The sequence below is a fragment of the Somniosus microcephalus genome, chromosome 10, assembly GCF_052327205.1.
Source record: "Somniosus microcephalus isolate GS21.2 chromosome 10, FLI_Smic_1.0, whole genome shotgun sequence".
Taxonomy (NCBI): domain Eukaryota; kingdom Metazoa; phylum Chordata; class Chondrichthyes; order Squaliformes; family Somniosidae; genus Somniosus; species Somniosus microcephalus.
The window spans coordinates 149,786,705-149,801,291 of record NC_140996.1 but is presented as its reverse complement, the minus strand read 5'-3'; the positions used below and the strand labels follow the sequence as shown (position 1 = coordinate 149,801,291).

The 14,587-nt window shown below is 43.3% G+C and overlaps 1 protein-coding gene across 1 annotated transcript in view; it reads right to left on the bottom strand.

The window, feature by feature from the left end:
* Positions 1–734: 734 nt before the first annotated feature.
* Positions 735–14,587, bottom strand: part of LOC147111756 (interleukin-18 receptor accessory protein-like) — an 89,072-nt gene continuing 75,219 nt past the window's right edge. The window contains exon 11 of the mRNA XM_085998959.1: positions 735–2,760. Coding sequence (XP_085855085.1) covers positions 2,402–2,760 — 359 coding nt within the window. The 3' untranslated portion in view covers positions 735–2,401. The remainder of the gene's footprint in view (positions 2,761–14,587) is intronic.

The window sequence follows — 14,587 nt, the reverse complement described above, 5'->3', positions numbered from 1 at the left end:
ATAACAGAAAATGCTGGAAAAACTCAGCAGGCCAGGCAACATCCGTGGAGAGAAACAGAGTCAATGTTTCAGGTCGAAACCCTTCTTCAGAACTGAGAATAAAAGGCAGGAAATGAAACAGATTAAAAGGCAGTTTGGGGGCTGGGAAATGGGGGAGGGGATGAAAGAAGAGACATTAAGAGATATTCAAGGAATAGGACAGGTAACGAAACAAACAATGGCTGAAGTGTGAAATGCGCTGGCAGAGTGAGAGACAGCTGCCATGTGGGAGAGAGAAAAAAGGGAAAAGGCACAAACCAAAAGTGTGGATAAAAAATATAAAAATATAATAGGGGCCGAGGTTATGATCTGAAATTGTTGAACTCGATATTGATTCCGGAAGGCTGTAAAGTGCCTAATCGGAAGGTGAGTAAGGCACTTTACAGCCTTCCGGACTCAATATTGAGTTCAACAATTTCAGATCATAACCTCGGCCCCGATTATATTTTTATATTTTTTATCCACACTTTTGGTTTGTGTCTTTTCCTTTCTCTCTCCCACATGGCAGCTGTCTTTCACTCTGCCAGCGCATTTCACACTTCATCTAGAGCCATTGTTTGTGTCTTTACTTGTCTTATTCCTTGAATATCTCTTAATGTCTCTTCTTTCATCCCCTCACCCATTTCCCAGCCCCCAAACTGCCTTTTAATCTGTTTCATTTCCTGCCTTTTATTCTCAGTTCTGAGGAAGGATTTCGACCTGAAACGTTGGGCTGGATTTTCATTGAGGAGACAGGTAGGAGGCGGGACTACAACTTTTGGGGTTGTAGTCCCGCCTCCATCGAGTTGTGGCCAACCCACACGATTTTCACTTGATTGACCTTGAGCCCGCCCAACGGGCTCAGCAGGCCAATTAAGGGCCACCCGGCAACAGGTGACGTCACAGATTGACATTTCATCTGTCAAGAGCTTTTGATAGATGAAATATCAGCGTTCAACAGCTGTTTGAAGCTGTCAAACACTGACAATCTGTACTCCAAGTTAATTCCTTCCTCTCAGGGTGATTTAGAGATCTCTCCGGAACAAATAGCTGAATGCTGCAATTTTTGACAGATCGCGGCCATTCTGCTTTCTCCGGTGAGATGAGGGACTCCCGAGACCTGAAGGAAGGAAGGCTGTAAAGGTAAGTACATGTAACTAAAACTTCTTTAAACACTTTACACACACCAAACACACTTACCTCTGAACTCAGGCACCCATCACTCACCTGAACACCGGACATCTCAACCCCTCCAAGCCCTTCATCCCGATGGCCCACCTCGCTAACTTGGCGTGGTTTGGAGCCATTGGGAATTCCACACTTCACCAATAAAAATAGGGATTAGGCTAAAAACTGCCTGTTAACTACCTGTTAACAGGCAGTTAATTGACACTAATCCCCTTCCCGCCTCGGGGAGGCGGGTCCCAGTGCGGGTCGGGTACCCGCCTCCTTTGAAACTGGCATGGAGGCGGGTTGGGGGGGTGGGATGAGTTCGTGCCCCCCGATTTCAAGATTTTAACCCCCCACACGCCTCCAATCCCGCCTCCACTGCTCAATGAAAATCCTGCCCATTGACTCTGTTTCTTGCCACGGATGTTGCCTGGCCTGCTGAGTTTTTCCAGCATTTTCTGTTGTTATTTCTCATTGCACTGTGTCTCTCTTCTCTTACTTAATCCTGGACGTAGAGGGGTGGTGTTCCTAACATGTTCTGAGGAAGAGATTCACCAGCAAGCCTGTCAACCAAACTGGCTACATATCCCATAGACACCTTATGCAGTATCAGCATGAATAGAAACTGCCTCACTACAAAAGGTGTGAATATTTGTTTGCCCATCTGAGACAAAGTGGTGAATTGCTTAACAGCCCTGCTCATTCAGGTTCACCTGGCTTTACATAGAATTACATAGAATGTACAGCACAGAAACAGGCTATTTGGCCCAACTGCTCCACGCTCCACATGATCCTCCTCCCACCTCACTTCATTGAACCCTATCATACAATTTTATACACATTCTCCAATGCCCGCAGCCTGTGGCTTTTCTTTTTAAACCTATGTGAATTCACTTTGTGCTAAAACACAAAGCTTAAATAACATTCAATCCGCGAATCCTTATTGTGAAGAAAAACCTGATCAAAACATGAAACATGACGGCAAGTTTAGAATTAATGCAGGAGCACGCTAATACTGTACAGAAATTCTTTCACTTATTATAAGCTAAAGGCACTGCAGTACCTCGAACTATAATTTGTGTTTTACACAATAAGAACAGGACTGAGTTTATGATTTCCATATACATTTGACAATATATTGCACAGAGTACAATTAAATGGATGAATAGCAGATATATAATAATTACAATACAAAAAGGTCATAGTTTGTCCATTAGACAGCAGCTTTTGACAGAAGCTCCAATTTCTCACATAACTCATTCTTCTTGACTGGCATATAGTACCTGAGCATCTTCCAGAATTTTGAGGATGGGGGAGAAGACTTGTTTCCTTTCCATGTTATCTCTGGCAGCACTGTGATGGCCTTTTTAACATTGTGTGGAAGGTCAGTTACGTCAGGCAGAGATCTGAATTTTATCAAAATCACCTTAGTTTTGAAATTATCAAGCATGCTGTCGATTCCTGTCTGCAGTTCAAAGACCCTCGATTCAGTCGGTGCAATGTAATTTGGACTAAGGACAATTATTACTCTTCTGCTTCTCTTTATACATGAAATAACATCTTCTGTGTAAACTAGACAAAAAAAGAACAATTATATATGACTATTTCTTGTATGACTAGTGGTTGATATAGTTTACAACATTTTGGAGTTGAATCCAGAAACTCATGTTTTCATTTTGTCAAGTCATTAATTGTAGGGAACACAATTAAATTGTGGTGGTGCCCACAAAACTGAGGCCGCGATTTTTCCAGTGAATGCGGCTTGGGAGCGGGTCAGCTGGTTTCCGGATTCCAGTCCCGCCCCCAACTGCATCTGGCCAACGGACGTGATTTTACGTTGATTGGCCTTGTTAAGCCCGCCTGCAAGCTTGCCAGCCAATTAAGAGGAAGCCGGTCAGATGACGTCATTTGATGACGTGTCATCTGCCGATTTTCTTAAAGGGACCATGTACAATTTTTCTTTGACAGCTCATTTCTCAGTGTTTGACAGCATTGAGGTGCTGCAAACACTGACAATGACTCTTGCACCAAGGCTCTCCAGTGACTCCCTCCATCGGCTAGAACAGGTGGCAGCTACAGGTGAGGTTGCAGAAGCGATCATGTCACTGGTGAGAGAGGTTCTCCCAATAAGGTGGGACTAGACAGCCAATTCAAAACCTGTTGCCTACAGAAAAGTGTAAATGCATTAAAAAATGATTTTCCCAACATTTTCTTACTTCTGAAACTCACCAGTGCGCCATTGGATCCTTCACACCACTTCTGCAGCTGTCATCAATGCAGAAACATTACAGCAGACTCACAACACGCCACACTTACCTGGCGTGGTGTCTGGACGTCTGGGAACCCGAGCCAGAAGCAGCAAAATTCAAAAAGTCCCTGTTAACAAGTATCAAGTACCTGTTAACAGCCAGGTAAGTGGCTATAATCCTCTTCCTGCCGCTAGGTGTCGGGTCCATGTGCAAATCGGGGACCTGACACTTGGTAAGATTGATTGGAGGCGGGTTTCCTACCCGCTGTCAATCTTTGCGATTTTGACAGTGGTCCCGCCCCCTGAGTGCCGGCAAAATCGTGGCCTGAGTCTGTGTAATCCTCCCAATGATGTCACTTTCTATGTTATAATTATGTGCATTAAAGAAGAAGGTAACTAGACAGCTAAGTTATATCACTGCTATTTTTTTTATTGAAGAACCAAGGAGAAGGTGTTACCATTCAGATTTTCTCCCAGCTTATTTCATTCATGTTCACAGCAAACTTCAGTTTTCATAAGTGAACCTGTGTGCTTTCTGATCTATAATTTTCAACCTTAGACGTCCCATGAATAGGAATAATATACCTCACGACTAATAATTGCCCTTCTACTGGGATAATTTACATAAGAAGTAACAGGGGATGCCACCTTGCACACTTGCTCTCCCCACTAGATGTAAAAATACCACACTGTCAGGCTATATTGTTCAGGCTAAAACTATAGGACAAATTTATTACAAAATTAAATATACAAAGAAGAAAAAGCATTACAAAAGTAGTAGTATGAACACTTATAAAAACAAGAGAGATTTAAATCTCTCGTTTAAAATTAAGAATGAACCAATGACAGATAACAAGCTCAAATTCAAATTACAGAGCACTGATTCACCTTAAGGACTGTTTTTATATCTGTCTAATTAGTTCATTAGATGGAACAATGACCCAACCCTTCCCATTGAGGTTGTACAAACAACATAGAAATCAAAGGCTGTTAGTCTTTAATTACTCAAGCAATCTGTAATCCCAGAGACATCTCTAATCGACTAAAGCAAAAACAAAATACTGTGGATGCTAGAAATCTGAAATACAAACAGAAAATGCTGGCTGACCTGCTGAGTGTGTTCTAGCATTTTCTGTTTTTAGTTCTAATTTACTACTTGGATTTTAATAAGGTATAAATGTGCACATTTTGATCAATAATGACCACATTCACAATGCATAGGATTAATGATCCAAATAACATATAAACAATGTCACATTCGGATGGTAGTTTAGGGCTAGGACTGGCAACTTGCTCCTGCCAAATATATATAATTCCACCATTCCTTGAAGAGCATGTCCTGGTAATGGTTCTGCCGTAACTATTTACGCCTCCCCTGGACCTATCTTTTGTTTCCTTATTGTCCTATCACCATCTCCTTTTGCCTTACACCATCATCCCTTTCATCATTTAATTGCTCCTGTCCTCCACCCTATTACAGACCTTTCCCTTTGTTCTTTCCTCCCCCCACCTTTTCCCTGGCTCTGTACTTGCTAAGTATGTGGAATAGATTACTGACATGGGTGATGGAACAAGGAACTTTAATGAATTTCAAGAAGGTTCTTGCCAACAAATGGGAAACCAGGTTATTCGAATTGCACCAAGGGAATACTGTGGATAGGTGGGTTAAGATGAATTGAAGGGCGTGGAGTTTCCACTAGGGGCGCAATTGGCAAAATGCACCCATAATGTGCTGGGCACTGCGCTGGTTTTGATTAGGTGAAGTTATGCTCAAGTCTCTGCGCAAACTCATTAGCATAAGCTGCAATGTAAAATCTCACATGAATCAACACAATTAAGCAGCGTAATCGATCATAATTGATTTGTGACTGGAACAAGGCATTCTCCAGTATCACAAAGAGGAGTGGGATTGCCAGGAAATTAGCCATTCTTGAACTGACTGATTTAAGCTATTGGTCTTACTTTTTAATTGGCTTCAATTGACTGCTTTGATCTGCTCTTGGTACACAAGACCTGTGGCCAGCAGTCAGTTGAAGCCACACAAGTGCGTCCTGCTCTGCTGTAATTGACAGAATTTAGACTAATTTAAAATGAATTTAAAGTAATTTAAAGTAATTGCAGCAGCAGCGGGAGAAACAGCCCTGGGTCAGGCTTTAATTGTCAGCTGTGGCTCAGTTGGTGGCACTCTTGCCTTTGATGTCAGAAGGTTCTGGCACTATTTTGACGAAGAGCAGGGGAGTTATCCCTGGTGTCCTGGCCAATATTTATCCCTCAGTCAACATTATTGAAAAACAAATTATCGGTCATTATCACATTGCAGTTTGTGGGAGCTTGCTGTGCGCAGGTTGGCTGCCGCGTTTCCCACATTACAGGTAGACTATCCTTTATCCGAACTTCCGAAAACCGAAAACCTCTAAAAACCGAAAGTTTTTTTGTTCAGCGTAAGTCGTGCGCACGACATGACCAGAGTGGTGCACGACTTACGCTGAGCAGGGCAGAGGGTCACAGAGTTCCCTCCTGGGTAGGAGATTGCAGGCCGAGCCGGGCAGTGTGAAGGAGGTACCGGGAGAGTGAACCCAACAATACAGCGGCCCGTCCGATAGCTGCAGCGGCCCGTCCGATATTCTTTTCTCCCCCGCGACCCCGCCCTCCCCGACCTCCCTGACCCCCCCGCCCCCCCCGACCTGAACCGCGGCTCGTCCGATATTCTTTTCTCCCCCCCCCACCCGACCCCTGACCTGATTTGTGGGCCAGCTTAGCAGGAGTCAGCCGATATCCGGCTTTCCAGAGAAGCAGGAAGGGGAATGAGACACGGAACAGTCGCAAGAGGTAGCCTGAACTTTTAAAATTTATATTAAATACAAATTTCCCAGTCTTATAATAATACTTTCTGAAATCCGAAAAATTCCGAAAACTGAACCTCAGCTGGTCCCAAGGCTTTCGGATAAGGGATAGTGTACCTGTACAACAGTGACGACACTTCAAAAGTACTTCATTGGCTGTAAAGCGCTTTGGGACGTCCCGAGGTCATGAAGGGCGCTATATAAATGCAAGTCTTTCTTTCAATGGACTACTGGTCACTGTAGGTACAGGTGATTAACGCTGGATTCATGTGAAATTCTGGGTGCAATGTGATGAATACATCCGAACGGGTGCAATCGGCGGAAACTCGCCATTCCGGCTTGGGGGCATGACCAGTTTTGTGAGTGAGGACGAATGGACTTTTGAGCAGCACAAAAGATCACAGATGGTTATGAGTTCAACGCACTTGCGTTTTAAATTCTTTAGTGCTGTTTCATTCAATTCCGTTCGGATTACATTGATATCTGGGAGGAAATCATACAGAAACTCCAGGCCAAGATCTTCTGCCTGAAACTGTTACTATGTTATTCAAAATGTCATAAGATGTCTTTTCTCTTTATAAATGCTAACTGATCTGCTGTGTATTTCCAGCATCTTCTGGTTTTGTTTCAGATTTCTAGCATTTGCAGTTTTGTTTTTATATTTTGCTTTTTTATAACATGCCTGACACTGTTCCCATTGGAATTGCAATCAAATTGTAGGAACTGGTAGCTACATTTTCCAAATAAAATTAGTAATGATTATAAATGGAATTGTTCTCACTTTGAAATCCAAAATTTTGAGTTAACATTAATTTAATTTGACGGTCCTTTTAGCCACTGTACGAGTGCAGCCATCTGGCCTCTCTCCGGCGACAGTACTTCAAAATGTAAGCGCGCCCAGAATCCAGGAGCTGACAGAATCATAAATCCATAAAAATTCTACAGTTCTACTTCAGGATTAAGCCAGTGGTTTATTGTTTATTGTTTATTGTCTCCATATTAACAGCAGAGCCCAGCGTGCCGACAGAGACCAGCACCCCACTCCAGAAGAACAGAATATCAAGTCCACTCTTCCAAAACAGGATGTGATGGTTAAGTGTAAATTAAAAGCACTTTAAAGCTGATGTCATGGAGGAAATACTCATCTCACCTCTTCGGTATGGGTTGGAATTCATGCCCATGAGATAAAAGTCTAGCCTAACCCACCAACTAGACATATAAATTTTATTTGATAAATGTATGCACTTATTGGCCGGTACGTTTGTTCTGGTACAAAAACTGCAGCGCATATTGCATCATATTTAAAATGTTGTATATTTTAAAACATACGTGTATATAAATAATTAAAAGTGATTCAACAGACTTCTCTAAATAATAGACCTTTATCAAACCACTTGATTTTATCTGCAACAGGGCATTCAACATTAATTTACATAAGAAGGAACAGGAAATATCAGTAAAAAGTGTGAAACTAAACAGAACTACGCTGTGCTACCTAAAAACCATAATCTACCATAGTCACTGACACTAACTGTATAGTCAGTGTTTATAGATGAGATATGTTAAGGATATAAGGCTAAAACTTAACCTTTACCTCATTAGCCACGTCAAGTTTATAAGAAACTAGACAACTTTAAGCTGCATTTATATTGTTTTTATGTTGTATGTGCCTATTTGCATGTGTGTTTTGGCTGCCACTCTGGACTGGAGCCCATCACTTCTATTTCTCCTGATGTGGTTCATTGTCAAATTTTGTTTTATTACGCTCATGTGAAGCACCTTGGGATGTTTTATTACATTAAAGGCGGTATATAAATTCAAGTTGTTGTTGTACAACTGTTGTCAGCTCGCAACCTGCTGAAGCAACAGCGGAGAAGACTCAGTAAAAAACAAATCTTTCAAGTTTACTTCAGAATAAAAGAAAAACCTGCAAATGCTGGAAATCTGAAACAAGAAGCGAAAATAAAATACATAACAGGCCAATGAACATCATTAAAGAGAAAAGATAGGTTAATGACATTTTGGGTGTGTTAATCCTTAGTTTCCTGTGGGTTCACAGTTGTCTGACACCTCAGGAACACACACGGCACCAGCACGACATGAAACCAATATAAAAGCAGCTTTATATTTAAGTAGGGGCAGTGGCAGAGCAGAACTTAAAACACAGACCCAAAACGGAACCTAAAACGGGGGCAACAATAACCAATTTTGCAATGTAGAGGCCCATGCCTGATCGTTACAGGAGATCGGACCTCTGCTAACTTGGTCGGGACCTTTTAGAGGCATCCCTGGCATCGCACGAAATCAGCGCAAGCCTCATTTTAATATTGTGCAGCAGTATTTGTAGGGAAATGGTGTTAGGGAAATTGACGGGATTGAAGGCCGATAAATCCCCAGGGCCTGATAATCTACATCCGAGGGTACTTAAGGAAGTGGCCCTAGAAATAGTAGATGCATTGCTGGTCATCTTCCAAAATTCGATAGACTCTGGAACAGTTCCCATGGATTGGAGGGTAGCTAATGTTAGCCCACTATTCAAAAAAGGTGGTAGAGAGAAAACGGGGAATTACAGACCGGTAAGCCTGACATCGGTAGTGGGGAAAATGCTAGAGTCTATTATAAAAGATGTAATAGCAGAGCACTTGGAAAACAGTGATAGAATCGGACAAAGTCAACTTGGATTTACAAAAGGTAAATCTTGCTTAACTAATCTACTGGAATTTTTTGAGGATGTAACTGGAAGAATAGATAAGGGAGAACCAGTGGGTGTGGTGTATTTGGACTTTCAGAAGGCTTTCGATAAGGAGCCGCATCAGAGATTAGCGTGTAAAGTTAAGGCACATAGGATTGGGGGCAAGGTACTGACTTGGATAGAGAACTGGTTGGCAGACAGGAAGCAAAGAGTTGGAATAAACGGCTCTTTTTCCGAGTGGCAGGCAGTGACTAGTGCGGTACCGCAGGGATCAGCCCTAGGACCCCAGCAATTCACAATATATATAAATGATCTAGACGAGGGAACTAGATGTAATATCTCCAAGTTTGCAGACGACACAAAGCTGGGTGGGCGTGTGTGTTGTGAGGAGGATGCCGAGAAACTCCAGTATGATTTGGGCAGGTTGGGTGATTGGGCAGAAGCATGGCAGATGCAGTATAATGTGGATAAATGTGAGGTTATCCACTTTGATGGCAAAAACAGGAAGGCAGATTATTATTTGAACGGCAATAGATTGGGAGAAGGGGAAGTGCAACGAGACCTGGGTGTCCTTGTGCACCAGTCGCTGAAGGTAAGCATGCAGGTGCAGCAGGCGGTTAAGAAGGCAAATGGTATGTTGGCCTTCGTAGCGAGAGGGTTCGAGTACAGGAGCAAGGATGTCTTGCTGCAGTAGTACAGGGCCTTGGTGAGACCACACCTTGAGTATTGTGTGCAGTTTTGGTTGCCTTATCTGAGGAAGGATGTTCTTGCTATGGAGGGAGTGCAGCGAAGATTCTCCAGACTGATACCTGGGATGGCAGGAATGACGTGTGAGGAGAGATTGGGTCGATTGGGCTTATACTCGCTGGAGTTTAGAAGAATGAGAGGGGAACTCACTGAAACTTATAAAATTCTAACAGGACTAGACAGACTGGATGCAGGAAGGATGTTCCCGATGGCCAGGGAGTCCAGAACCAGGGGTCACAGTCTAAGGATAAGGGGTATGCCATTTAGGACAGAGATGAAGAGGAATTTCTTCACCCAGAGAGTGGTGAACCTGTGGAATTCTCTACCACAGAGGGCAGTGGAGGCCAATTCATTAAATATATTCAAGAAGGAGTTAGATATATTTCTTAAGGCTAAAGGGATCAAGGGATATGGGGAGAAGGCAGGGACAGGGTACTAAATTTGGATGATCAGCCATGATCGCATTGAATGGCAGAGCAGGCTTGAGGGGCCGAATGGCCTACTCCTGCTCCTATCTTCTATGTTTCTATGTTTCTATGTTTCTATGTGCTACTTGGCTTATTTCAGACCCGGACTCTGAAAGTTCTTTGCCCTAGTTGGAGGTTGTGATGCACAATCTCCAACTGGAATTTCCGGGTCTTGAACAGCCTAACCAGCAGTCCTTAAAGGGGTCGCTGGAGGTCGCTCAAAATAAGCCTCAAAACGTCCAAAATTTAGTTTTTTGTGGAATCAGAAGGAACGAGAATGCTCCTCCTCACCAGCCCTCGTCCCCCTCACCCTGATCGCCTCACCCCTCCCCGTACTGGACCACAATTCATAATACCCCAACAGGCAAGCCCAGCTGCGCGGGGGCCTGCAGCTTACATAGAAACATAGAAACATAGAAGATAGGAGCAGGAGTAGGCCATTCGGCCCTTCGAGCCTGCTCCGCCATTCAATGAGATCATGGCTGATCATCCAAATTCAGTACCCTGTCCCTGCCTTCTCCCCATATCCCTTGATCCCTTTAGCCTTAAGAAATATATCCAACTCCTTCTTGAATATATTTGATGAACTGGCCTCCACCGCCCTCTGTGGCAGAGAATTCCTCAGGTTCACCACTCTCTGGGTGAAGAAATTCCTCCTCATTTCAGTCCTAAATGGCTTACCCCTTATCCTTAGACTATGACCACTGGTTCTGGATTCCCCGGCCATCGGAAACATCCTTCTTGCATCTAGTCTGTCCAGGCCTGACAGAATTTTATAGGTTTTGATGAGATCCCCTCTCAATCTTCTAAACTCCAGTGAGTATAAGCCCAATCGACACAATCTCTCATACGTCATTCCTGCCATCCCAGGTATCAGCCTGGTGAATCTTCGCTGCACTCCTTCCGTGGCAAGAACGTCCTTCCTCAGATATGGCTACCAAAACTGCACACAATACTCAAGGTGCGGTCTCACCAAGGCCCTGTACAACTGCAGCAAGACATCCTTGTTCCTGTACTCGAACCCTCTTGCTACGAAGGCCAACATACCATTTGCCTTCTTAACTGCCTGCTGCACCTGCATGCTTACCTTCAGCGACTCGTGCACAAGAACACCCAGGTCTCTTTGCACTTCCCCTTCTCCCAATCTATTGCCATTCAAATAATAATCTGCCTTCCTGTTTTTGCCACCAAAGTGGATAACCTCACATTTATTCACATTATAGCTCATTTGCCATGTTTCTGCCCAATCACCCAACCTGTCCAAATCATACTGGAGTTTCACGACATCCTCCTCACAGCATACCCTCCCACCCAGCTTTGTGTCGTCTGCAAATTTGGAGATATTACATCCAATTCCCTCGTCCAGATCATTAATGCATATTGTGAACAGCTGGGGTCCTAGGACCGATCCTTGCGGTACCCCACTAGTCACTGCCTGCCACTCGGAAAACGACCCGTTTATTCCAACTCTCTGCTTTCTATCCGCCAACCAGTTCTCTATCCAAGTCAATACCTTGCCCCCAAATCATGTGCCTTAATTCTGTACGCTAATCTCTTATGCGGGTCCTTATCGAAAGCCTTCTGAAAGTCCAAATACACCACATCCACTGGTTCTCCCTTATCTATTCTACCAGTTACATCCTCAAAAAATTCCAGTAGATTAGTCAAGCACGATTTACCTTTTGTAAATCCACGTTGACTTTGACCGATCCTGTCGCTGCTTTCCAAGTGCTCCGCTATTACATCTTTTATAATGGACTCTAGCATTTTCCCCACTACTGATGTCAAGCTTACCGGTCTATAATTCCCCGCTTTTTCTCTACCACCTTTTTTGAATAATGGAGTAACATTAGCTACCCTCCAATCCATGGGTACTGTTCCAGAGTCTGTCGAGTTCTAGAAGATGACCAGCAATGCATCTACTATTTCTAGGGCCACTTCCTTAATACCCTAGGATGTAGATTATCAGGCCCTGGGGATTTATCGGCCTTCAGTCCCATCAATTTTCCTAACACCATTTCCCTACAAATACTGATTTCTTTCAGTTCCACCCTTTCATCAGACCCTATGTTCCCCGGCATCTCTGGGAGGTTATTTGTGTCCTCCTTTGTGAAGACAGAACCAAAATATGTATTTAGTTGGTCTGCCATTTCTTTGTTCCCCATTATAAATTCCCCTGATTCTGACGGCAATGGACCTACGCTTGACTTCACCAATCTTTTTCTCTTTACATATCTATAAAAGCTTTTACAGTCAGTTTTTATGTTCTCTGCAAGCTTACTCTCATATTCTATTTTCTCCTTCTTAATTAATCCCTTTGTCCTCCTTTGTTGAATCCTAAACTGCTCCCAATCCTCAGGATTATTGCTTTTTCTGGCCAATTTCTATGTCCTCTCCTTGGATCTTACGCTATCCCTAATTTCCCTTGTTAGCCACGGTTGAGTGACCTTTTTTGTTTTATTTTTATGCCAAACTGGGATGAACAAATTCTGTAGTTCATCCATTCGGTCTTTGCATGTTTGCCATTGCCTATCCACCATCAACCCTTTGAGTGACATTCTCCAATCAATCCTACCCAACTTGCTCCTCAGACCATCGTAGTTTCCTTTATTTAAATTTAGGACCCTAGTCTCTGAGTCAACTACTTCTTTCTCCATCTTAATGAAGAATTTGATCATATTATGATCGCTCCGACCCAAGGGGCCTTGTACAAGATTGCTAATTAATCCTTTCTCGTTACATAATACCCAGTCTAAGATGGCCTGATCTCTGGTTGGTTCCTCGACATGTTGGTCCAGGAAACTATCCCGTAAACACTCCAGGAATTCCTCCTCCACAGTATTGTTACTAATTTGGTTAGCCCAATCTATATGTAGATTAAAGTCACCTATGATGACTGCTGTGCCCTTATTGCACGCTTCTTTATTTTCCCTTTTAATGCCATCCCCAACCTCCACCTTACTGTTTGGAGGTCTATATACCACTCCCACTAACGTTTTCTGCCCCTTAGTATTTCTCAAATGACTAAGCTTGACTGATTTAATCTGATGAGGCCCGAGGGTGAATTTACTTTCGTCCTTCGGCCTCCCCATTCTGGTGTGCCATCGCTGCGCTCCACCAGAAACATACCTGGTTTGGGGCACAAAGACATTTAGGCCCCAAAGACTATTATCTATACAAAGTAGTCATCCAGCACTCCACACTGGGAATAGAAAGGCAATTAAAAACCTGCTGTAATGACCATAGCCTGAATTTTAATTGCAGATGTAAGCTCCGCCCAATTACTTTTTTCTCCGCACATTCATTTACCACCAGTATAGCTACAGAGAGAGAGAGAGCCTGCTTTCAGGTGGTAAGAAATAAAGCTGCTCTAACAGTGGGGCTTGGTTGGTTTGGATTCCTGAAGACTGGCAAAAGAATTATAGACCCACAAAGATCTGGGTCTATGATTCTATCACTGAGATAAGGGAGTCAGATTCAGCACTGTAAATGCAGGGGACTGGCTCGTCTTCTGGAATCCGAACTGAACAAACCCATTTATTTCTCAGGACTTGAAGTGAGGCACTCTTTCTCTCTCTGTAGCTATGCAGGTAATTAAACAATGTGTACTGTTATCTGCTACAATGAGATCACCCGATTATATTACATGGCTCAGCATGGAATTTATACAGTATGATATAGTAGAATTTAAAATTTAAAATAATATTTTAATTTTATTTGATGTATTTTACTGAAGCTTTGCACAGCTATATGAATATTGGATCCTGAAGTTCTGGCATAGCATGTGGCCCGCTCTATTGACTACTAAGTTACCATGAGGTGCTGTGGGCCATCAGCAGCAGCAGAACTGTATTCCACCACAATCTGTAACCCGGCATATCCCTCACTCTACCATTAACATCAAGCCAGGGAAACAGCCCTGGTTCAATGAGGAGTGTAGAAGAGCATGCCAGGAGCAGCACCAGGCATACCTAAAAATGAGGTGCCAACCTGGGGAAGCTGCAACACAGGACTACATGCATGCTAAACAATGGAAGCAGCATGCTATAGACAGAGCTTAGTGATTCCACAATTAACAGATCAGATCAAAGCTCTGCAGTCCTGCCACATCCAGTCATGAATGGTGGTGGACAATTAAACAACTAACGGGAGGAGGAGGCTCCATGAATATCCTCATCCTCAATGATGGTGGAGCCCAGCACGTGAGTGCAAAAGACAAGGCTAATGTGTTTGCAACCATCTTCAGCCAGAAGTGCCAAGTGGATGATTCATCTCAGTCTCCTCCTGATGTCCCCACCATCACAGATTCAAGTCTTCAGCCAATTCAATTCACTCCACGTGATATCAAGAAACGGCTAAGCATACTGGATACAGCAAAGGCTATGGGCCCCGACAACATGCC